The following is a 25,472-nucleotide window of genomic DNA, read 5'->3' on the forward strand; positions in this document are numbered from 1 at the left end:
TACCAGAATCACACAACTTAGTGGCCGCAACACTTCACAATCTACTCTTCATGAACAAGTCAAAGACTGATTATCATATCTTTTTTTATTTTTGGACGCGTTACTCCCTTCTAATCTGTGTGTATGTGGCAGGTTATTTTTTCTTTTCACATTACATTCTAGTAACTAGTAACTAATAAACTTACCCTTTACTCGGGAAAGCCTGCTGAAATTGGCTCATTTTAAAACACAAATACGTTTGGACTGGGAAAAGGTGTGCAGAAGGGAGGAGGTTTTTTTAAATTAACCTTGTTATGGCCAACTGAGGGGGTTGAATAAAGACTGGGAACCTTTTTAGTTCCTCCTCATCCAGGAGCAAAGCTATTTTGGGATATCTCGCCTGGAATCATAACACATTTGGAGACATCACCCAGGGACTAGTCATACCACATCTTCAGTTTCTAGATTTTCCTATTCCACCTTTGAGTAGAGATTCTATTAATTTATTTGCAAAATTAATCAAGTAGTTAATCCTTGTATACTGTTACATTTTCAACAACTTCCTTCATGATTCTTTTAGTGCCCCTAACACCCTCTCTACCAGCCATCACATTCACATCTTATCCTTCAATTAGGAACATACAAGACCATGAACTTGGCTTTACAATTTGATCAACATCATTGTTACTCCATGTCGATCTGACTGGTGAAGTAGCATTGCAGCAATTGTAGGCTTTTCCAAAATGGAGTTTTGCTTCTGTAACGTGATCTTTCTGAATGATTAGCTGAGAGTTCATGAAACTTGCTCTTAAACATGGGCAAAATATAAATACTTCGGAACATACAATAAGGATCATGAAGAATCGTTATGATTCATTAGGGTTACCCCTCATGTTTAAAACAATCAAATTGTTTCTTATATTTAAAAACAATCCAAAATCTATTTTTAGCTACCATTTCCATTGGAGATCTTCCCTATGTCAAGTTTATATAGTTCATTTCAATGTAAACACATTCATTGGTGTGTTTTTATTTTAGTGTATTTCTGCGGCTTAATTCACATGTCACCCCACCCCTTGCTTCCACATGTCAATAGGTTTTGAGTTGTGCTGTTACTTAAACTCTATGCCAGGCTTTTCAAGAAGTACATACTCTAGACTGAAAAATGCAACCGTACTTATTATGGATACAGAGCAAAATTTTCTAATTTAACAGAAACTATTATTATGGACCGTTATAAAACATGCATCGGGGATATTAAACATTTTGTAAGTTATATGCGTTATTAACTGCACTTTATTTTGGTTTGAGAAACTGATAACATAGTTAAGGTTGACGCCTTTGGTTTTTCAGTTGGAGTCACATTGGCGCATCTCTGAGTCAGACTGAGTGCAGTGGTTGGGACACTCGTTCTATAAATGTACCAGGTTCAATCAGAGAGTGAAGAGTCCACTTGATTCCGCTGATCCGGAGTAAACTGAAGTCACGAGTCACAGCGAGAACTCAACAGTGAAACAACTCAACCCACTCTGTCCAAATCATGGAGTTACTTCTCACTGTGATCTGCAGTATCTTACTGCTGGCTCCGCAGATTGGCATTGCAAAAGGTAAACATTTCAAAATATTCCAATGTGTAGAAGCTCGGTTTATTCTCTTCGGCGCTTTATTTTGAAATAGCCACGGTCGGAAGCGAGTCACTGAAAAATAATTGAGATTTGCCTTTGAAGAATAAAAATCCGGACCTCAAGTAACAGATGTCGCGGAACTTTAGCTGGGCATCTGGGAAGGGGCAAGAGTCACAGTGAATTCCCACATCGGCACAATTCTGCCATCTCCATTCCGTAGGTTTGCTCAGAATTTTGGGAGATTGTGAAACGCAGAAGAAAGCCTTTTCTTGAACTCACGGTGAAATTCATCTGAACAATGGTTCACAAACTTTCCCCGAACCACAGTTGGGAATCCGGTTGAAATTAGTTCACACTGGGACAGGACTTCATGTTCATTATTTGTAGATAACATTACAGTTTAGGCACTTATTGCTATTCTTGGAATAGTTTTCCCCATTTCACACGCTGGAAATACTTTGTTCCAGAGTGGGTATTAGGTTGCCTGTGTTGGAGAGACATTTTGCAGCATTAAAAGGAACTTTAAACAGTCCCAAGCACGCATGTATGTCTATTACTACCAGTTTTACCATATAGGATAGTGTGAGCAGGTTGAGCTGATGAAACTTGTTAGCTGAGTTCTGACAGATGTATTTATATGTCCGTCAGAACTCTGGTCTATACAATTTTGAATATTAAGTACATATTGAATGCAGAATCTGCAGCTATCAGCAGATTCTAGTTCAAACTGCCCATGTTGTTAGCTTTGGAAAGGACTCCGATAGCAGTCTGAATTTCAAATCTCCACCGCTGAGAGAATCGCAGATCCCTACGGTGCAAACTGGCCCATCGAGTCTGTACCAATCCTCCGAAAGAGCACCCTACCCAGGCCCACGCCCAGCCCCAATCTGCAGCTCCACCTAACCTTTGGACACTTGGGGGCAATTTAGCTTGGCCAATCCACCTAACCTGTCTTTGGACTGTGGGGAAATCCATAGCAACTGGGGGAAACCACCGGAAGACACGGGGAGAATGTACAAATTCCACACAGGCACTCAAGGCCGGAATCAGCCCGGGTCCCTGACGCTGTGAGGCAGCTATACTAACCACTGTGCAATCATGCCGTTGACTTTGAGAAAACAGCAAATTGCTGTGTATCTCACCACTGAACTATATTGAATGGTGTGAAATTACTGTTATTTGTACAGCAGATGCCAGCTAAACTCATCATAGAAAGTTAAGTTACTATTTAATTGAGTATTAATTACTCCCAGTGAAGCTCTCCTGGAATCGGAAATTTACTCAAGTGTGGTGTCACTTTCCTTCATTAATGGCTGTTGGGGATTTACCTATTGTAAAATCTAATTTACAATTTCTTCTCCGTCCTTGAGCTGTTAATTTCACAATCCTTCAAACTGATTCATTAAGGGAAACACAGTTACTTGTTCTGTTTATTCGGGTTCCAGGAGCAGAACATCTTTCAGTCTTTAGAATCTTTCCTGGAATTCATTTGTTTTGGAAAGAAAAATATTTAAAGCAGTGAGAACTGGGTTGAAACAGAGAGAACCAATGGAAATGTGTTTGTATTCTGTAATTTTAAATGTGGAACTACATTTAAAATAAGAAAAAACATGGTGAGTGGCAAGATGCAGTAACTCATTTCATTCATTATTACCTATTGTACCTGGCTAGATCAGTATCATTTTCAGTAGAGATTATTGTATGCCTGAAGATTGTGAAGTTATGACCTCTACTGGGTAATGAAATATTGGATGATCGCCACATACTGCACAATATTCTACAGAATATTAGTACCCTCCTGATGCCCATTTATTTGTAGAGATCAGTGGAGTTGAGATGGTTAGAGCTGATAAAGATTAAACGGCTCCGAACTGACACTTTTGGGCTGCTTAAGAGAAAACCAGGTGCAACAACCTGAATGTATTAACCTCTTAGAATCCCTACACTTCAGAAAGCCATTTGGCCCCTAAGTCTGCACCGAACTCTGAAAGAGCACTCTACCTAGGCCCATGCCCCCACCCTATTGCCGTAACCCCGCGCATTGATCATGGCCAATCCACCTAACCTTCACATCTTGGACTGTGGGAGGAAACCAGAGCACTCGAAGGAAACCCACATAGACACGGGGAGAATGTGCAAACTCCACACAGTCACCCAAGGTTAGAATAAAACCGGCTCCCTGGCAATGAGGCAGCAGTGCTAACCACTGTGCCATCCATAATATAACAGGATCACACAACTTCTGAGGTGAATGAAGAATTTATTATACTTTGATAATAGTTGCTTTGAAATCACAAACTCGAATTGCCGAAATGAACATCAGATGCACAATTATAGAAATGAATTATGACCATGGCACCCCAAAGTGTTTCACAGCCAATCAAATACAATCACAGTGTGACCAACGTGTCCACAATCACCAGTGAGATCACACCAAATAAGTTGTTGTGAGGACTAAATATTCACCAGGATACCATGAGAATATCATGGCTCTCCTTCAAATACTGTCATTTATTCTACGATAGCATTTGACGAAAGCCCTTTGTTAAGAAGTGACAGTTGTGAATTGCTGTAGGTGTGAACTTTTCAGGCTCAGATGATGTTTAATGCATTCACAACATGGCCAAGTCAAAATTTTAGGATCGTTTGCCCATGTTACAGTTCAAGTTAAAAGCCCAGGGCTCCTCCATACCACCCATCCTTTACCAAAACTCTGTTTGGCTCAGTTGGTGACATTCAAAAAAGGAAACTCCACAATTTAGAATAATATAAAATATTTGTTTTTGAATTCTCCAACATGCTTGTTGGGCTGTTGTATTTAATTTGCGATGCAGTTTATTTGCTCTTGCATGCTGAACAGAATCCTCCCCTTCCTGCACAGACTGCTGGCTGAGATGAGAAACCCGCTGTGTAGCTCTCCAGCTGCACAGTCAGGCTTTCTCTCCAGATTTTAGTGCACTCTGTGCAAAATGAATCTAGAGGCACAGGGCGCGATTCAGCCACCGTGCTGTGTCCACAGGTGAATCTCGTGAGAGACCCTAATCAGGCTCCACGCCGGGTGCCAGGCCAATCGCAAGTATTGCTCCATCTGGCTCATTTAAATACTCTTTTGCCATATTCGCCAGGCAGTTAATGGCCGCGCCTGCCTGACCTCAACCGGGTGCCAATTAGCACTGGTTTCTACAAGCATGGACCAGGCATGATGGCACCTCTGGGCATCTCGCAGGTCATTAGAGCCCTGCGGGGGGACGGGGCAGGATAGAACCATTTCACTCCCCCTGGCACCAGGATACCCTTGCTCTTCCAGGGTGCCTGGTTGGCACTTGAGTGCCAGGGGACTGCCAGGGTGCCAAGCAGGCAGTATGCAGGTTTCTGAGTGCCAATTAACACTGCCAGATATTGCGCTTCGGGTCTCTTTCCCACAAGAGTGAGGGCAGGGAGTTTGAGAGCTCAATTAAAGGTTGTGAGGTAAAAGGGGGAGTCCTGAAAGCAGGGGGAGGGGAGATTTGAAGAGGAGAGGTGGAGAGATCATGGTGGCCAGTCACAATGGTGCCCTGATCTGTGAGGAGCCGGTCCTGCTGATAAAATGTTTAAGTGCATAAGTGCAGCCTGGACAGGGAGGAACTCCCCGAGGCCAAAGAAAACGGCAGACTGCTGTTGAATCGTCCCCAATCTCGGCACTGCAACTATCAAGGAACACCCCGCCAAACACACCCAGAAGTGGGCTTCGAATTCTTTCCGCTGAATCGTGCCTGTAGATTTTGCCATCGATCGAGGGGGTGGGGCCTGGTAGAGCTGCCAAAGCTGGCTCCACTGGCACTCCGATCTGCAAGTAAAAACACATTTTGCCTTCTCCCCCTCTACCAGCATTGGAACCCCCCATTCACCAACATTTGGACGCATCCCCTCCCCCTTTCACCAGTATTGGGACCCTCCCCACATCCACCCACCACCCAAAAACCGACCATCAGCATTACGGCAATCCCCCTTCCACTAGCGCCCCCCCACCCCATTCAGCAGCATTGCGGCGCATGCCCTCTCCCTCCACCAGCTTTGGTATGCCGCCACCATGCCCCCCATTCCCCTCCACCAGCATTGGGGTGTCCCCCCATGCCCATCCACCAGCATTGGGGCACCCCTAACCTCTCCCTCCAGACATAAATACGGCTCCCCATAGGTCCTGTCCTGGCACTGAGGTTAGCTTTGCCAGAGTGCCACGGGGTAGTGCCCCATGAACGTCCCTTTTTCCCTGGAGGCTATACTTATCTTTTGCATCCCTGATGGGTTCCCCTCGACTGCTTCAAGGCTTTAAAACCTGTGGTAAACAGGGGCTGGATTCTCAGGTTCTCTAGCCGCGTGATTCTCGGCAGTGTGCCGCTCGCTGACAGCGGCGTTCTGTCTTCCCACTGCTTGTCAATGGGATTTCCCATTGAAGCCACCCCATGCCACCAGGAAACCTGCGAACCTGTGAACCGCAATGACAGGAGCATTCCAGGTCAGGTGTGTGACGTCATGTCGGGGAGGTATGAATATTCATTGAAGGGGGAACATAGTGTGGGGAAGCCCGATAATGACATCAAAATTCAAATGACCGGAACCTCATTGAGTCACAGTCGAGGGGCATAAAAAATCAGGCACAGGATCTCGCTGGCCCTCCTGCTGAATGGCAATATTTGCTTTTTGTTTAATTTTGGAGAAAGATGCTGTATAATCAGCATTGCAGTTTCCTAAAAGGACTTTTAAAGTCTCCAGTTCGACAATGACATGTGAGTGTACCTTTTAAGAAATGGGGGGGTTATAAAATAGCTGTAGTGGATGTACCTTTAAGAAATGGGTGTTTATCAGTGATGTCAGAGTGTGGGTGGAGCTGGGCTGTCTATCTGCTTTTACTTTCACTTTTTGGGCTCGCAGCTACAGGGTGTGTTTAGTTTCGTTTTAGATTTGGAGAAGCTGCAGTCACAGCAAGATGTGTATGAATCTCTGCAAGCTAAGGAATGTTTATTTGGTGATTTCAAAGTGGTAACTGTTCTCAGTAGTGAAGTTAAACCTGATGTCTTTCTGTAAAAAGGTTCTTTTGTCTTATGGATGTTGTGAGGAAAGATTAAGAGTTACTTCGAGAGTACTGTATTTTTGGGATATTTATTGGTGTTGAGAATTGTTAATATGTTTACTGTGGGTTTATAAAGTGTTAACAGGTATCATAATTAAACATTGTTTTAATTTAAAAGTATTGTACATTTCTGTTGCATTACACCTAGAAAGTAGGCCCATGTGCTCCCCATAACCGCACTCTTTTCAAAGTTGTGAGTCAGGTGAACGCTATGATACACTTTGGGGTTCTCTAAATCCTGGCCCATAACAGCAATGATTAGTTGCTGCCCCTGTATTTAGCAGCATAAACACAGCAGGTATGATAGGTTGCAGTATGACGTGAAGAAACTGTTAACTGCCAATCCCCACAGCTCGATAATCATCCCTGTGCCTTGGAAACTCTGGCCAGGATTATCCGTTTGGGAGACTAAGGGCGGATGTTCCCTGCTGGCCTTTTTGGTTTTATTCACCCACACTTAGCCATTTTTGGGGCCTTGGGGAGTTTCTCACTGGTGTTTTGGGCTAGGGCATAGAAACTCCAAAGTGTATTACGAAGTTCACCTGACCTATAACTTTTATGTTGAATTTGGCTAGGGTGAGCACAAGAGCCTTCACTTCAGGTGTAATTCATCAGACTTCCCAGGCGCTTTTATCAAAACAAAGTTTATTATAAGAATGTAGTTAACATATATAAAACGCAGCAAGAATTTGTTATCAATTACAATCAGAAAGAAAAACACAACAGCTACAGTAATCTATGGATAGACCCCTGAATGAATCCCCCTTGGTAGCTGTTCCAATTCAATATAAAATCCAATAAACCAAAGCCCCTTTCAAGGGCGTGGCCCAGCGCACTGTAATCTCACTTGAATGGGACTGGTCCTTTCCCTGAGATCCAGCCTCCAACCAGCAGATTCAAAACTCCTTCCGGAAAGCAACTCTATCTTTAAAGTTATCAAGGCAGTTTACCACAGCCAATGTGCTCTCAGTTCCCTGGGACAGCTTTAAAATGAAAATTAGTGAGAGGCAGCATGGTTTTGTGAAGGAGAGATCGTGTCTCACTAACTTGATAGAGTTTTTCGAGGAGGTCACAAAGATGATTGATGCAGGTAGGGCAGTGGATGTTGTCAATATGGACTTCAGTAAGGCCTTTGACAAGGTCCCTCATGGTAGACTAGTACAAAAGGTGAAGTCACACGGGATCAGGGGTGAGCTGGCAAGGTGGATTCAGAACTGGCTAGGCCATAGAAGGCAGAGAGTAGCAATGGAAGGATGCTTTTCTAATTGGAGGGCTGTGACCAGTGGTGTTCCACAGGGATCAGTGCTGGGACCTTTGCTGTTTGTAGTATATATAAATGATTTGGAGGAAAAAGTAACTGGTCTGATTGGTAAGTTTGCAGACGACACAAAGGTTGGTGGAATTGCGGATGGCGATGAGGACTGTCAGAGGATACAGCAGGATTTAGATTGTTTGGAGACTTGGGCGGAGAGATGGCAGATGGAGTTTAATCCGGACAAATGTGAGGTAATGCATTTTGGAACGTCTGCAGGTAGGGAATGTACAGTGAATGGTAGAACCCTCAAGAGTATTGAAAGTCAGAGAGATCCAGGAGTGCAGGTCCACAGGTCACTGAAAGGGGCAACACAGGTGGAGAAGGTAGTCAAGAAGGCATACGACATGCTTGCCTTCATTGGCTGGGGCATTGAATATAAGAATTGGCAAGTCCTGTTGCAGCTGTATAGAACCTTAGTTAGGCCATACTTGGAGTATAGTGTTCAATTCTGGTCGCCACACTACCAGAAGGATGTGGAGGCTTTAGAGAGGGTGCAGAAGAGATTTACCAGAATGTTGCCTGGTATGGAGGGCATTAGCTATGAGGAGCGGTTGAATAAACTCGGTTTGTTCTCACTGGAACGACGGAGGTTGAGGGGCGACCTGATAGAGGTCTACAAAATTATGAGGGGCATAGACAGAGTGGATACTCAGAGGCTTTTTCCCAGGGTAGAGGGGTCAGTTACTAGGGGGCATAGGTTTAAGGTGAGAGGGGCAAGGTTTAGAGTAGATGTACGAGGCAAGTTTTTTTTACACAGGGTAGTGGGTGCCTGGAACTCGCTACCGGAGGAGGTGGTGGAAGCAGGGACGATAGTGACATTTGGTAGTATGCATTAGGGGTCATGTGGGACTGTGAAGCCATGATGTCATTGGCTGACAGATCCCGGGTCCTGGTTGGATGTTGACCTCTAGCTCCGCCCTGAAGGCGGAGTATAAGTACCTGGAGTCCTCCCCCGCAGGCAGTCTACTACCGAACTGCGGGGGAAACAGTCACGCTTAATAAAGCCTCATCGACTTCACTCTATTCGTCTCTCGGAGTCTTTGTGCGCTACAATTTATTAAGCGTGACTAAAAAGGACTATGGAGCTCAGGATCATCCCGGAATGCCTGAGGATCAGCCCCCACGCAGTGAACGCGGCAGCAGCTTTCAAGCACTGGCAGACTTGTTTTGAGGCCTACCTCAGAACGGCCACCGGCCGGGTCACAGAAGACCAAAAACTACAGGTCCTGCACTCGAGGTTAAGCACGGAGATTTTCTCTTTCATCGAAGACGCAGAGGATTTCCAGACGGCATTCGCAGCACTAAAAAGTCTCTATGTCCGCCCAGTAAACCAGATCTACGCTCGCTATCAACTCGCAACGAGACGGCAAAGTCCCGGAGAATCGATAGATGAATTCTACGCCGCGCTACTAATTTTGGGACGAGCCTGCAGCTGCCCGTCGGTGAATGCAAATGAACACACGGACATGTTAATGCGCGATGCTTTTGTGGCAGGTATGAACTCCTCCTAAATCCGCCAAAGACTTCTAGAAAAAGAGTCGCTAGGACTCTCAGAGGCACGGGCCCTAGCAGCCTCCCTAGACGTGGCCGCGCGAAATACCCGCGCCTACGGCCCCGACCGCGCGGCAGCCCATTGGGCTCCGTACGTACCCATCGCAACAAACCCACCCCCCCCCCCCCGGACACCCCACAAACACCAAGTCGCACCGGGGGCGCCCGCTGCTATTTCTGCGGCCAGGCGAAACACCCCCGGCAGCGCTGCCCGGCCCGCGCAGCGATCTGCAAGAGCTGCGGGAAGAAGGGCCATTTCGCGGTTGTGTGCCGGTCTCGCGAGGTCGCCGCTGTTCCGGGAGAACAGGGAGCCCTGCACGCCGCTTACGCTCCCCAACCCCCCCTGCGCCCCATGTATGACCCGCAGGCGCAGCCACTCTGGGTCCCGACCACCGCGGTCCCGGGAGAACAGGGAGCCCTGCACGCCGCTTACGCTCCCCAACCCCCCCCCCCCCCCCCGCGCCCCATGTATGACCCGCCGGCGCTGCCACTTTGGGTCCCGACCACCGCTCTCCCTGAAGAAGAGGGAGTTCTGCGTAGCTCCAACGCCCCCCAAACCCCCCCCCCCCCCCCGCGCCCCACGTATGAGTTGCCGGCGCTACCAATCTGGGTCCCGACCACCGCTGTCCCCAGAGATGAGGGAGCACCGCGCATTCCTAACACTCCCCAACCCCCCCAGCGCCCCATGTGCGACCCGCAGGCGCAGCCATTTTGGGTCCCGGCCACCACGAGGGGAGGAAGGGCGCCGCCATCTTGGACCACCCCAGACCTGTACGACGCATGGGGGTGGCCATTTTGTCCACCCCGCCGCCATCTTGTGACCCCCCAGCCATGTGCGATGCATGTGGGCAGCCATTTTGTTCAACCCCGACGCCATCTTGGACGACAACAACGGACCCCAGTGTCGACGGCTCCACGGGGTTCGAAGAAGACGCTCAACTACTACAACCACGTCTCGCTTCAATAACGCTGGACCAAGCTGGCCCCGGACACTCCAGACGACGACGACAACGGTGCTGATAAACGGGCAGGAGACACCATGCCTAGTCGACTCCGGGAGCACGGAGAGCTTTATCCACCCCGACACGGTAAGACGCTGTTCTTTGACCACCCATCCCAGCGCACTAAAGATTTCCCTAGCTGCAGGATCCCACTCCGTACAGATCAAAGGCTTCTGCATAGTTACCCTAACGGTGCAGGGGAGGGAGTTCAAAAACTACAGGCTCTACGTCCTTCCCCAACTCTGCGCCCCCACATTACTGGGATTAGACTTCCAGTGCAATCTACAGAGCCTTACCTTCAAATTCGGCGGCCCAATACCCCCACTCACTATCTGCGGCCTCACAACCCTCAAGGTGCAACCCCCGTCCTTGTTTGCAAACCTCACCCCGGATTGCAAACCCGTCGCCACTAGGAGCAGACGGTACAGCGCCCAGGACCGGACCTTTCATTCGGTCCGAAGTCCAGCGGCTACTAAAGGAAGGCATAATCCAGGCCAGCAATAGTCCCTGGAGAGCACAGGTGGTAGTAGTAAAGACAGGGGAGATCAAAGGATGGTCATAGACTATAGCCAGACCATCAACAGGTACACACAACTAGACGCGTACCCTCTCCCCCGCATATCCGACATGGTCAATCGGATTGCCCAATATAAAGTCTTCTCCACCGTGGACCTCCAGTCCGCCTACCATCAGCTCCCCATCCGCCCAAGTGACCGCAAGTACACAGCCTTCGAGGCAGACGGGCGATTATACCATTTCCTAAGGGTCCCATTTGGCGTCACAAACGGGGTCTCGGTCTTCCAATGAGAGATGGACCGAATGGTTGATCAACACGGGTTGCGGGCCACGTTCCCGTATCTCGACAATGTAACCATCTGCGGCCACGATCAGCAGGACCACGACGCCAACCTCCAAAAATTCCTCCAGACCGCTAAAGCCTTGAACCTCACGTACAACGAGGACAAGTGCGTTTTTAGCACCAACCGGCTAGCCATCCTGGGCTACGTAGTGCGCAATGGGATAATAGACCCCGAACGTATGCGCGCCCTCATGGAATTTCCCCTCCCGCACTGCTCAAAACCCCTGAAACGCTGCCTGGGGTTTTTTTCATACTACGCCCAGTGGGTCCCCCAGTACGCAGACAAGGCCCGCCCCCTAATACAGACCACGACCTTCCCTCTGTCGACAGAGGCTTGCCAGGCCTTCAGCCACATCAAAGCGGATATCGCAAAGGCCATGATGCGCGCCATCGACGAGTCCCTCCCCTTCCAGGTCGAGAGCGACGCCTCCGACGTAGCTCTAGCGGCCACCCTTAACCAAGCGGGCAGACCCGTGGCCTTTTTCTCCCGAACCCTCCACGCTTCAGAAATCCGCCACTCCTCAGTGGAAAAGGAAGCCCAAGACATAGTGGAAGCTGTGCGAAATTGGAGGCATTACCTGGCCGGCAGGAGGTTCACTCTCCTCACGGACCAACGGTCGGTAGCCTTCATGTTCGATAATGCACAGAGGGGCAAAATCAAAAACGACAAAATCTTAAGGTGGAGGATCGAGCTCTCCACCTTCAACTACGAGATCTTGTATCGTCCCGGAAAGCTGAACGAGCCGTCCGATGCCCTATCCCGCGGCACATGTGCCAACGCACAAATTAACCGCCTCCAAACCCTCCACGAGGACCTCTGCCACCCGGGGGTCACTCGGTTTTACCACTTTATCAAGTCCCGCAATCTCCCATACTCTTTAGAGGAGGTCCGTACAGTCACAAGGAACTGCCACAACTGCGCAGAGTGCAAACCGCATTTTTTCAGGCCGGATGGTGCGCACCTGATTAAGGCTTCCCGCCCCTTTGAACGCCTTAGTCTGGATTTCAAAGGACCCCTCCCCTCCACCGACCGCAACATATACTTCCTTAATGTGGTGGACGAGTACTCCCGCTTCCCATTCGCCATCCCCTGTTCTGACATGACCGCGGCCACAGTCATTAAAGCCCTGAACACCATATTCACACTGTTCGGTTGCCCCACATACGTCCACAGCGACAGGGGGTCCTCCTTCATGAGTGACGAGCTGCGCCAGTTCCTGCTCAGCAACGGGATAGCCTCGAGCAGGACGACCAGCTACAACCCCCGGGGGAACGGGCAAGTAAAGAGGGAGGACGGCACGGTCTGAAAGACCGTCCTACTGGCCCTACGGTCCAGGGACCTCCCAGTTTCACGGTGGCAGGAGGTCCTTCCGGACGCCCTCCACTCCATCCGGTCACTACTGTGTACTAGCACTAACCAAACGCCTCATGAGCGCCTCCTTGTCTTCCCCAGGAAGTCCTCCTCTGGAACGTCGCTGCCGACCTGGCTGGCGGCCCCAGGACCCATCTTGCTCCGAAAGCACATGCGGGCGCACAAGTCGGACCCGTTGGTCGAAAGGGTTCACCTCCTTCACGCGAACCCGCAGTACGCTTACGTGGAGTACCCCGACGGCCGACAGGACACGGTCTCTCTGCGAGATCTGGCGCCCGCCGGCAACACACACACCCCCCCGACACCAATCACCCAACCCCCCCCTTCCTGCCACCGCCGCACCCCGCGACCGCCCCCTTCCCAGGAGGATCAGTCCTCCTCCCAGGCCCTACCAGGAATGAAGCCCAAGCTGAAACCGTAAGGCTCCCGGAGAAGACAACACCGAAACAAGCACCACCACCACCACCGGGGCCGAGGCGATCGACACGGCCGACCAGACCGCCCGACCGACTCGTGGCGTCGATCTAACAGTACAATGTGGACTTTGTGGACTTTTAACGAGAACATTTTGTCTTTTCCTGACGATTACTGTAAATAGTTTGAAACAAAAAAAAAACCTTGTACATACTGTTATAACATGTGAAAGTTTTCCTCCCAGGACCAGCCTTGTAAACCCTTACCACCATGCGAAGCATCACCCCGCCGGGTTCATTTTTAACAAGGGGTGAATGTGGTAGTATGCATTAGGGGTTATGTGGGACTGTGAAGCCATGATGTCATTGGCTGACAGATCCCGGGTCCTGGTTGGACGTTGACCTCTAGCTCCGCCCTGAAGGGGGAGTATAAGTACCTGGAGTCCTCCCCCGCAGGCAGTCTACTACCGAACTGCGGGGGAAACAGTCACGCTTATTAATAAAGCCTCATCGACTTCACTCTATTCGTCTCTCGGAGTCTTTGTGCGCTACAGGGGCATCTTGACAAATACATGAATAGGATGGGAATAGAGGGATACGGATGCAGGAAGTGTAGAGGATTGTAGTTTAGTCAGGCAGCATGGTCGGCACGGGCTTGGAGGGCCGAAGGGCCTGTTCCTGTGCTGTACATTTCTTTGTTCTTGTTCATGCAAGAAACAACACTTTTCACTGTATACTAATACATGTGACAGTAATAAATCAAATCAAACCTTTGAGCAGAAAATAATGTATAGCTTAGACAAATGGGAAGAGGTAAAGCTGATAGTAATGTGTCTCAGCCAGTCAGTTAGGTCAACCTTGCCATGCCTCAAAACGTGGGGGAAGGGTCCCTAGAGGACATGAAAGAAGCCATACTAACAGCAGAATTGGAGTCCCATTGGTGCATCTCTGAGTCAGACTAAGTGCAGTGGTTGAAACACCCGCTCTATAAATGTAGAGCGTTGTGCGTTTTAGGTCGTTTATCTCCCTGTCTTTCTCGGCTCTCATTTGTTCAAATTTCTCCTGCTTCTCTTTTATTAGTTTGATCTGTTCCTCCTTGTCCTCCTGCAACTAATTTGCTATTTCCAGCTCTCCGCAGATGGTCTTTAGGACCTCCTCAGTGTCCATTAGTTGCGCCAAGTTGCACACTACGGCTATTGCCTTTTCGTATTTTGCAGCACACTTCCCGCCTTGCTGAACAGAGCCTGGGAGAAGGTGGCAGAGGCCATCAGTACTGCCAGCCTCATGAGGCGACAGCTTGTGATCCTGAACGGTGGGGATCACTGGTGAGGCCTCTGCCCTGAAAGCGGCAGTGAGCAGGGAGCAGTCCAAAGGCCACGGTGCAAGTGTCCTTTAGTTGAGTTGATCTTTCCTGATGATCTGCTTCCTCCTGCAGTGGGGCTGTGCTTCTGAGGAGTGTCAACATCCTGATTGAGCTTGGCCATGCCCATCCCTTGATGATACAGCTGGGGTATGAGGGTGTCCAGAAGAAAGGCCTGGATGGGCCCCTACATCACCTGAGGCTCTCTGAAAATTCTCAGGACACGGTGAACAGTCAGCAGTGTGAGCAGCCAGGAACCTGGAAGGAACACCAAAGAGCTGCATTTAAACCCAAATACTGTAACAATTGCGGTCTGGAGGGGGACACCCCGAGTCCATGGACCTGGCACCAGGTAGTTCCCTGCTGCTGCCCCTGGCCCGTGCATATGTCCAGCCCCCCACCCCCCAGCAAGTCTGACAAGTTTTTAGGCTTTTGGGTAATTCCCCTCAGCCATCATGACGCCCACTCTCTGCTTGTAAATACTTGCCTAAGAGGGTTCCAAGCTGCTAATGATAATTAAATCCATGCAAATGATGGCATGGGGTGCAAACTTCGATAATTTTGCCAGCGACTGACAATGGAATCGGCTCCAGACACTATTGTGCACTATTCTCCGCCCAATCGCAATTCTCGCTACCAATGTCGTGAAATGTAGAATTCAATCCCCTTGTTACATTTCAGGTGCTTTCTATCCCTTTTGCGTGTGACTAAAAAGTGACTGTATATCCTGTACTCAGTGCTTATTCCACAAGATCACTGACACATTTATTCCACACGTTATTAGCATGGGAAAAACACAGATGTTTTGGCCCATTGGTTGTTTTTCCAGAATTTTCAGTGTACATAAATTAGTCAGATAAAGTTGCATCACTTTTATGCTGTCTGCATTGTGGTACCCTCAATAACGACGCTTGGAGTGTAAACAGAAAATAAGTCTTTAATAAACTAAGAACTAGACTAGTGCCGAGACGTGTGCCAACAGCTGCACTGCCCACAAGGCGGCCCCTTATATACCGCTCCCAGATGGGCGGAGGCGGAGTTCCCCAGGGTTCCAAGCCCGGTCTTAAAGGGGACATCACCTTACATGACAAGGGTACAGTGTTACAGTAACCATTCATCACATGCATTTTCTAATTTAAAATTTGCCTTCACATTTAGGTTTGTTAATCACACAAATCAGAACAAATATTGTTGTCAATTTGAGAATAACTCCGTAACCCCAAGCTTCTTAAATGCTTTGGAGGAGAAGGTGAGTGAGTGAGAGGGTAGGGAGGGGAAAGTAAAATGCGCAGAGTAGTAAGGTGGCTGAGTGGGCAAGATGGATGCGGTGGTAGGTGGATGAGTGGGTCAGGGGATGTCAAGCTGCTCACTAGTGAGGTTGGTTGGTGGGTGGGCGGTTGAGGTTGTCAGTGAAAAGGACTGTAGACAGGGACTGAGGGCTAGTCAAGTCACGGCCTACTCCAGTTGAGTGGGGTGGGATCAAGGGTTCAGTGGGGTATTCGGGGAATCAAGGCTGGGGGGCTTGGTTGGTGAGATTCAGTTAAAGGGGTGTCGGGGATCAGGAAGCTATTTGAGGTGGGATGGGGGAGGAAACTGGGGGTGGGGGGTTGCAGTCAGTTGTGCAGTTACCTAGGAGTGAGACTTCAGAATTATTCTGTCTAACAATTCCTGAAGAACTATCCAGGTAAATAAGTCAGAACCGTCTGAAGTCTGTGACTCCAATTTCGAGTTGGGAGACTTTTCCAGGGTCAAACTGCTTGAGGAATTCCCACAGAGTCATTGCATTGGAGCTGCCCTGCAGCATCTCCTCTGGGATACATCAAGATCTGGGCCTCACATCTGTGTCCGATTTACAAGGTTGCTATTTAGGTCCAGTTTCCAGGATTCTGGGGAATGTTGTGGGGTGAAATTTGCTCAATTTTTGTCCATTATAAATGCCCTTTTGCAGTACCACCTTCATGCTTTAAATGTTGATTTATTTTAAGTTGAAGGCATTCTTGCAGAAGGAATAACTAAAGGACTCCACTCCCAAATAACTAATGTTCTGACTCTTCAAGAGCATCAGTCATTGTTAAACAAGCTTCTCCTGTGCTGAGCCAAGACATTAGCTATTAACTTTAGCTGGCACTTCTTTCATCCGCTGCTCTCCATCATTGCCAGGCACAGCAATGATCAATTGGATGATGCTCACGTCGAAACATAAAAACACAGAAAATACGAGTGGGAGTGGGGAGTAGTGGGGCGGGGGGGGGGGGGGCGGGGGGGGGAGTAGGGGGGCAGGGGTAAGGGGGCGGGGTAGGGGAGCAGGAGTAGGCAATTTGGTCTTTTGATCCTCCTCCGCCATTCAATATGATCATGGCTAATCAGTAACCTGTTCTCGCTTCCCGCCTCTGGCACCCTATAGTGCGTCAGGTATGTATCACAGAGGGGGTTGCAGGTGAGGGGGTGTCCAGGCGACTAGGGTGTGGGGGGGTGAGTGGCGGTGCGATGCGGTCTCCGTTACCCTGGCCAGTTTCTACCACCCGCCTCCTGGAGGTGATCAGAGCACCCTGTGCACATTGGCCCTGGCGCACACGTTGTGCAGCCTCCCGTGCCTACCTGGGCCCCATGTCCTACCCATCATTGCCCTCTCCCGCATCCTCCTCGTTGGCCGAGGACTGGTGTTCATTCTCATCCTCCATCCTCCTCTGGTGCTCCAGGCCACCCACATCGTCCTCCCATTTCCCCCCTACCCCCACACTTCTCTCTGGCCAACCCAGACCAGCCCACCCCTCACACCCATCTGACACCGAGACAGGCTGTAACAGTATGAACAGGTGTTTAATATGACAACATATATACCGAGTAATGCCCTAGCGCCTATAACTAAACTGTGCCCTGCACCAAATTAACTAGTGTCGCGCCCTAGCGCTGTGTCAAGTTGGATCCCTAGGCAGCCTGCTATGGTTCTCGCCTTGCAAACTGGGTCCCCATTGGTGGCCGGCTTCTGGGTGGACCAGATCTGGATGGCATGGTGCCACCCTGTTCTGCACATCAGAGGCCCGAGGGACAGGAGGGGGGAGTCCAAGGTGCTGCAGTGTTCTGGCACCTGCCCTGCGTGAGTGACCGGCACGGGCCCCATCACATCCTCCTCCCTTGAGGTGCTGATGCCCTTGGGCTAGTTCATGGGACGAGGGTGCAAGCGGTACTATCCCCTGAGGTTCCCCTGCCACCTGGCACTGACAGTCCTGGAGGCAAACTCTGGTCTCGACAAAGGTCTGCATGCTCGTGCCCATGGAGCACAGAGTGGATCGTCGCTGTCTGGGACTGCGCCACATCACCCATTGACTGTGCCATCACCTTCTTGGTCTGTGTCAAATCAGCCAGTGACTGTGGCCATCTCCTTCTGGGACTGGGCCGCCTCCCTGTGTCTGTGCCAAGTCGGCAAGCGCCTGGGCATTGCCGCTGACATTCTCAGCCATGGCCCACTGTGACTGGGCCACACTCAGAAGCACCATTGCAATTTCCAGATGGCTCTCGCACATGGCTTCATGTGAGGTAGCAGCCCTCTCCTGGGCCTTGGCTCGCGCCTGGACAGAATGTCCCAGGCCTTGGACATGCTGATCCATAGCCTTAACCCCCGCCATCGCCCCCCCCCCCCCCCCCCCCCCCGCCTCCACAGTGGGCGACACCTGTGCGGTGTTGGCCTGGGTGACACACGTGGTTGGCACCACCTCCTGCTGCTGCACGTGATTGGCCTCCTCCACCTGTCCCTGCAGGTACTGGATGCTCGCCTACAACCCCTCATGTAGTCCCTGGCTCTGCGACTGCATCTCCACAATTGATGGGACTGTCTGTTCCAGAAACCTGAGACCCGTCTGGACGGCAGTGAGTCCCTGGAGCCGGCCTGCCCTCTGACCAACCGTCCTCTCGGAAGTTCCTACCTCCACCTGCTGTACCGGAGCAGCTGTGTGGTGAGCACCAGATATTGTCCCAGGAGCCTTTTCACTAAAGTGCCCAACCGAGGTGAGTGTCTCTGGGATAGTGGAGGATGTTGGAGACAGCTGTGACGGGAAATCTGTGTCATCCTCCGACCCGAGCTCCGGGGTGTCCTGAGACTCGGCCAGAGGCTGGTGTTCGAGCTGCTATCCCCGTCATTGCTCAACTCACGGGGAGGCCCTGGCTGTGGCACTGGTGGGTGGCAGGGGACACCGGATGACCCAGCCCATCACAAGTAGCTCGTGCAAGATACAAGACGCATGATTAGACAACGGGCCGGGGGATGGTGAGGATGGTGGGGGTGAGGGTGGTGATGCTGAGGGTGGTGTTGGGTAAGTGAGGTTGACACACGTGTGTCATGGGGAACCCGTGGATAACCTCCACCCGGACGACCTCCCGTTTCTCCGGGCTGCCGACCACGTCCAGGGTCCACTGCTCTACCACTGGTCCAGCCCAGTTTTCTCCCCCTCCCGGCGGTTATGAGCGGCTTTTTCCAGGGGAGGGGAAACAGAAAACGAAAGTGTTAGCAGCCCAAATGTTATGCAGCCCATGGGGGGTGTAGCTGGTGGCCACGCTGAAAAAATAACTTTCTAGGTTTCTATGAGAAATCACCCAGTTTGGGTGCTGGCATGTAGTGTAGGGTGGGGATTCTGGTTGATTGTGGGGGGAGGGGGGGTGGGGGGGGGGGGGTTGGGTTGGTAGGGCTATGGGTGTGTGGGGGGGGGGTTCGTGCCAGGGACACAGTGATGCCCACTCACCCTGGTCGCCCTGCTGGCTGGTCCTGCCCATGTTGTTCACGGCACTGACCACCTCTGTCACCTGCACCCAGGCACGGTGAATGGCGGTGGCTGGCAGCCTCCTTTCCGGGCCAGGTACAGAATCAGCCGCCTCTCCTCCACCGCGTCCAGGAGGGTCTCCAGCTCGGCATCAGTGAATCTTGGTGCTGCTTTCCTCACTGCCACCCTGTTGGCTGGGATGGTGTGTGTGGGGATGAGGTTGCAACTTGTCAGCCTCCTGAGTGTCAATCTTGGACCCGGTGAATCTGGCACCATTTCTCATTGGAATCGTTCCATTAGGCGCTGGTGCTAGCCTCTTAACAGTAGCTGAATCAGTCCAGGTGCAGCAACAATTTTGCTGTTGTGGAACTCCACAAATCCTGCGCCGGCACCAAATTTAGTCTCCGGAACAGAGAATTCAGTTGACAATGTTTTGGACTCAACTACTTTCTGTGGTAATGAATTCCATAGGCCCGCCACTAAAGTGTGAATAAATTTCTCCCCATCTCTATCCTAAATAGTCTATCCTGTATCCTTAGACTGTGACTCCTGGTTCTGGACTCCCCCCACTATCAGGAACATCATTCCTGCACCTACCCTGTCTAGTCCTGTTAGACTTTTATAGGTTTCAGGGCGACACAGTGGTGCAGTGGTTAGCACTACTGCCTCACGTGCCGAGGACCCGGGTTTGAATGCGGCCTAGTGTCACTGTCTCTGTGGAGTTTGCACACTCTCTCCGTATCTGTGTGGGTCTCACCCCAACAACCCAAAGATATGCAGAGTAGGCAGATTGGCCACACTAAAAAAAGAACTTTATAGGTTTCTATGAGAAATCACCTTGTTCCTCAAAATGCCAGCGCATATAATCTGAAGGGAACCAGCTATTTCTGATAGGTAAAAGGATCATTGATTTAGCCATTTTGTTTTAAATACAACCCAGTTTAAAAAACATTTTAAAATGGTTTCTTCCTTAAACCACAGAGTTGAATCAGTTACATTACAATTTTTTTTAAAACACATAGCTTACAGAGAAATCTGCAGAATTCATTTGAAACATTTGCAGTCTAACTCGAAGCAAATGCAACATTTCTACTGAAGGTCAAAATGAACACCATAGTTAACATGAATCTACCGTTGTGCAAAATATGAATAATATAGAAGTCAGCAAATACCAAACCTGATAAGTGTAGGTTTACATTCCAACACACAGAAGACACCCAAAGATGCAACATAGTCATGCCTATGTTGCATATTTATGATTGACAACTAATCATCCAATCAAATGTATTGGGAACTCACCCAAACCAATCAGCATGTTGGGACAGATTGACTCAGATTGATGACAAATTCCTTAAAAAAATAGAGGTCCGGGCAGCCATTTTCATTCCAGAATCACTATTTACTATATGCTTGACTATCCACTATCTTATTTTTGTATTTCTACTCTAACTCGAAGTCTGCGCAAGCTGTTTTGCTTTGAGCAAGAAACCATTACTGTATTTTGAAAGTTCAGATCATTTCTACTGAGTTAAAGTGTATATGAGACGACACTTAACCGTAGGGTAGATCCCTACCCTTTGAAGGAACCAAGTCTATTTTAGGACTGTTGTCCGCCATAAATCCTGCCTTAAAGCCAAATTTTTGGTTGTGAACAAGTTTGTGTAATTTGAAGATTACACGATCACAACTATTCAGTTGTATTTTATTTAGTTATACGGCCTGCACTCAATTGAATAGCTCTTTCTTAAAAGGTCCTTTCTGGAGGGGTCGAAGCACTAGCCGTTACGGCTTTAAGACTTTTAATGGGTGAAAAAAGATTTTCTTATCCCAGTCTAGCAATTCTTCGGATAGATGTCTTTGGGTCTTCCGTCCTTCTGGCCTTTCCGTTAACGGTACAATCTTTGGTCTTCCGATTTCCTCCGAATCCTTTCGATCGTCTCCGATTCTTTACGATCGTCGACTTCGCGCTCCTCCCCTTTGCCATCTTACGCCAATTGATGAAATCTACCCTGCGGTTAAGTATAGTCTCGTATACACTTTAACTCAGTAGAAATTTGCACTACACGTCTCAGGTGCAAAATGTAATCTTTATTGGGTGTCTATTGATTATAATTGAGAGTTTGAAATCTTCTTGTGGTTACAAATCAAATATTCTCAATAAAGCCCCTGCCAGCAGAAGACTTTAAGAGACATAATTAAACTTAGCGTACAAACGATCTGAACTTTCAAAATACAGTACTGGTTTCTTGCTCAAAGCAAAACAGCTTGCGCAAACTTAGAGTATAACTTGGATTCCGGAATGGAAATGGCTGCCCGGATCTATTTTTTACGGAATTTGTTATCAATCTGTCCCTACCCCTGTATCGTGCTGATTGGTTTGGGTCAGTGCTCAATACATTTGATTGGATGATTAGTTGTTAATCATCAATGTGCAACATTGGTATGACTATGTTGCATCTTTGGGTGTTATCTGTGTGTTGGAATGTAAACTTACACTTATTATTAGGTCCGGTATTTTCTGACTGCTATACTATTCACATTTTGAACAATGGTAGATGCATGTTAACTGTGGTGTTCATTTTGACCTTCAGTAGAAATGTTACGTTTGCTTCTAGTTAGACTACAAATGTTTCAAATGAATTCTGTATGCTTTGCCGATTTCTCTGTTAGCTATGTGGGTTTTTTTTTTAAATTATAATGAAACTGATTCAACTCTTGTGGTTTAGGGCAAAAAACATTTTTAAATGGTTTTTAAACTGGATTGTACTAAAAACAAAATGGCTAAATCAATGATCCTTTTACCTATCAGAAATAGCTGGTTTCCTTCATAATCCTAACCGACTCAATTTCCCCTCATACTAGTCCTGCCATCGCAGAGTTGCCTGAATTTTAATTCCCACAATACATGCTCTGTATCATCAAGGCTATTCAACAGTTTAGTTATTTTAGGCTGAAGTTCAGGTTTAAGTTGATATAGGTTTTAGCCAAATATATTGAAAGATTCTTCAGCTTTGGCCGTTTTGCGCTGGTGGGTGACAGCTGAGGAACACCAAACTAGTTCAAAATTGATGCTTTTGTACCAATTGATTATCAATGGAAGCACTTACACGTACTTCATTATTCCCTCTACCTTTCTCTTTCTGAAAGAACTAAAGATTCACTTTTCATTGTCCTCTACTGTGCTATCTGAGCTGCGGGGATCTGATTAGTTAAATAGCAATTTATTAAATTGAAAGTACACTCTTGGCACTTATAACTTCTCAAGTTATATTTTGGGCCTCTGGGTTAACACCCTCTGGACTCTCTCCCTTCCGGTTGTCAGCTTTCAATGTATTTTTTGAAGAGGCTGGGACTGATGGTGGTGGCATTTGTGGTGGTCTTGGTGGCTATGTCACCATAAGCACAACATCATATTCCATGGCCCACGATTTTACCATGTTCACAGCTGTCCTTTTGGTTTTGTTATTTCTTATGGGGTTTGTACAGTTTTTATTGATTGATGTGGAACCATTTTAACTTTCTGCATAGTTGTACCTTCTATCCCATCAGACGGGCAGCACGGTAGCACAAGTGGATAGCACTGTGGCTTCACAGCGCCAGGGTTCCAGGTTCAATTCCCCGCTGGGTCACTGTCTGTGCGGAGTCTGCGCGTGCTCCCCGTGTCTGTGTGGGTTTCCTTCAGGTGCTCTGGTTTCCTCCCACAGTCCAAAGACGTGCAGGTTAGGTGGATTGGCTATGATAAATTGTCCTTGGTGTGGTGAGGAAGGGTTATTGGGTTATGGGGATAGGGTGGAAGTGAGGGCTTAAGTGGGTCGGTGCAGACTCGATGGGTTGAATGGCCTCCTTCTGCACTGTATGTTCTATGTTCTTTTCCACTATGCTATACAGTCCCATAAGCACCAGTTTGAACACCCTGAGTGGAGCATAATTCATAACCCCTTCTGTCCTGTTAGCGGAAGAAATTGCTATATGTATCAAAGAATTAATGTAAGTAATAATAAAGATGCTCCAGGTTTATAGCAGCACATGGCAAGGGGAAAACCAGTAGGCAAGGGTTAAAATGTTGACCCTTAAAGAAAAGGCACATGCACTCGGGATAATTCAATCATCCTCCAGGGCATTAGAATAAGAATGGTGGCCCACGTCACAGAAACCATGGCTTCAGCATGTCTGCAGGAGTTTCATTGTCCAGCCTAGAGCAGGGAATAAAAACACATCAACACCCCATCAAGGAGTTCAGGTTAAGGGGAATATTTTGAACAGGATCCGGGAGATTGTAAAGATGCATTGTATTAGTAAATCATTTTCCCATTAAGGGGCCCAGAAAAATATGCCTACTGATCACCTTGTATTGTTTGGAATAAATCGATGACGTCCATGCCTGCTTGTAACTCTGAAAGAGCTTTAAACATATATGCATGTAACCCTGAATATGATCAGAGCTGACTTTTGTGAGCTATGGGTGGCAGCAGAATCTGTCTCTCCTATGTGCACACAGCAATTTCGAATAAACGCATCTTTTACAATTCCACGCAGTCGAGAAAAGACTCTATTTTGAGTAATCCTTTCCTCCAACGTGTCCTATTCCCGTGTTTTGTGTGGTCCTGGATTAATTTTGTTAGCACAGTGTTTTTTTGCCAGTATTCCCTGCAGTTTGCATATGGAGCTCTTCTTTTTCTGTGTGTCTATCACAAACCTATTGCGTGTTTCTTCTTGCTCCTGCCTTTATGAATAAGTGGACTAGTGTTCTCCTAGATCTCTCTGTTATTGACATGGATAGGCTGTTGATGAATATTGAGGAAAGCATTTCTCATACAAGTCACAGTAGCATTGTGGATAGCACAATTGCTTCACAGCTCCAGGGTCCCAGGTTCGATTCCGGCTTGGGTCACTGTCTGTGCGGAGTCTGCACATCCTCCCCGTGTGTGCGTGGGTTTCCTCCGGGTGCTCCGGTTTCCTCCCACAGTCCAAAGATGTGCAGTTTAGGTAGATTGGCCATGATAAATTGCCCTTGGTGCCCAAAATTGCCCTTAGTGTTGGGTGGGGTTACTGGGTTATGGGGATAGGGTGGAGGTGTTGACCTTGGGTAGGGTGTTCTTTCCAAAAGCCGGTGCAGACCCGATGGGCCGAATGGCCTCCTTCTGCACTGTAAATTCTATGAAAAGTCGCAGTTCATTCCGTTTCTTCTTTTTTTCATCCAGTCCATTCACATGTCTTTCTTTTAGGGTTATTTTCACATGCTCTACAATTCCTGAGGACTGTGGATTATCACTTGCAAGCCCAGCAGTTTTAAAGTCGTGCATTACTTGTCCAGGAAAATGGCTTCCCTCATTGATTCCACGGTCTGTGGTAGTCTCCATCTAAAAAACACCTCCTTCAATTTGGTTTCCGGGCAGTGACTGCCTCGCATGGAAACTCCTCAATCTATTTGTTGAAGTTATTTACTAGACTAGTTTGCTTAACATCTCCCTGACTTGCAGATCTGTGCCTTCTGCACTTCCATGAGGTAGTTCGCTTTTGGTGGCTTAACTGCTGCCATTATTGCTATTATCTCATTCCTTGCATGGGATTTGAAGGCATTTCTCCTGCAGCACTTTGCTTTCCTATATCTGGCTTTTCATTTCTTTCCCATCTCCGCTCTGTCTTCAAGTGAAGTGACAACACAGGGTTGCTTGCATGCCAAAGAGTGAAACCAGCATGCGACAGATAGAGCTAAGTGATCCCCAAACCAGCAAATCCAATCTAAGCCTGGCAGCCCCACCACAGTTAACCATAAGTGGTGGTGGACAATTAACTAACAGCCGTTTCCTTGCAAGATAGCGACCGCCCTAACTACAACAAATTTAAAGGAGATATTTTTTAGATGGCGATTGCCACGGAATGTCGGAACAGATGAGGGAAGCTACTTTACAGTGTCATGTGAGAGTACCTTTAACAAATGGGTGTTTAAAAAATGTACCTTTAAGAAATGGGTGTTTATCAGTGATGTCATAGTGTGGGTGGAGCTGGGCTGTCTGTCAGCTTTTTACTTTTGTTTTCGGCTGTTTGCTGCAGGGTGTGTTTTAGTTTCGTTTTCAGAGCTGGATAGCTGCAGTCACAGCCAGAAGGAATTAGTCTCTCTCTCTGCAATCTA

General features: G+C 48.4%; 1 protein-coding gene across 2 annotated transcripts in view; it reads left to right on the top strand.

Annotated features, from left to right (window-relative positions):
- The first annotated feature begins 1,135 nt into the window (after positions 1-1,135).
- LOC140425119 (tissue factor pathway inhibitor 2-like) overlaps positions 1,136-25,472 on the top strand; it is a 94,730-nt gene continuing 70,393 nt past the window's right edge. For both annotated transcript variants that reach the window (XM_072509032.1, XM_072509031.1), the window contains exons 1-2: positions 1,136-1,247; positions 1,333-1,586. In XM_072509032.1, coding sequence (XP_072365133.1) covers positions 1,520-1,586 — 67 coding nt within the window. In that variant the 5' untranslated portion in view covers positions 1,136-1,247; positions 1,333-1,519. The remainder of the gene's footprint in view (positions 1,248-1,332; positions 1,587-25,472) is intronic.

The sequence above is a fragment of the Scyliorhinus torazame genome, chromosome 6 (assembly GCF_047496885.1).
Source record: "Scyliorhinus torazame isolate Kashiwa2021f chromosome 6, sScyTor2.1, whole genome shotgun sequence".
NCBI classification, from domain to species: domain Eukaryota; kingdom Metazoa; phylum Chordata; class Chondrichthyes; order Carcharhiniformes; family Scyliorhinidae; genus Scyliorhinus; species Scyliorhinus torazame.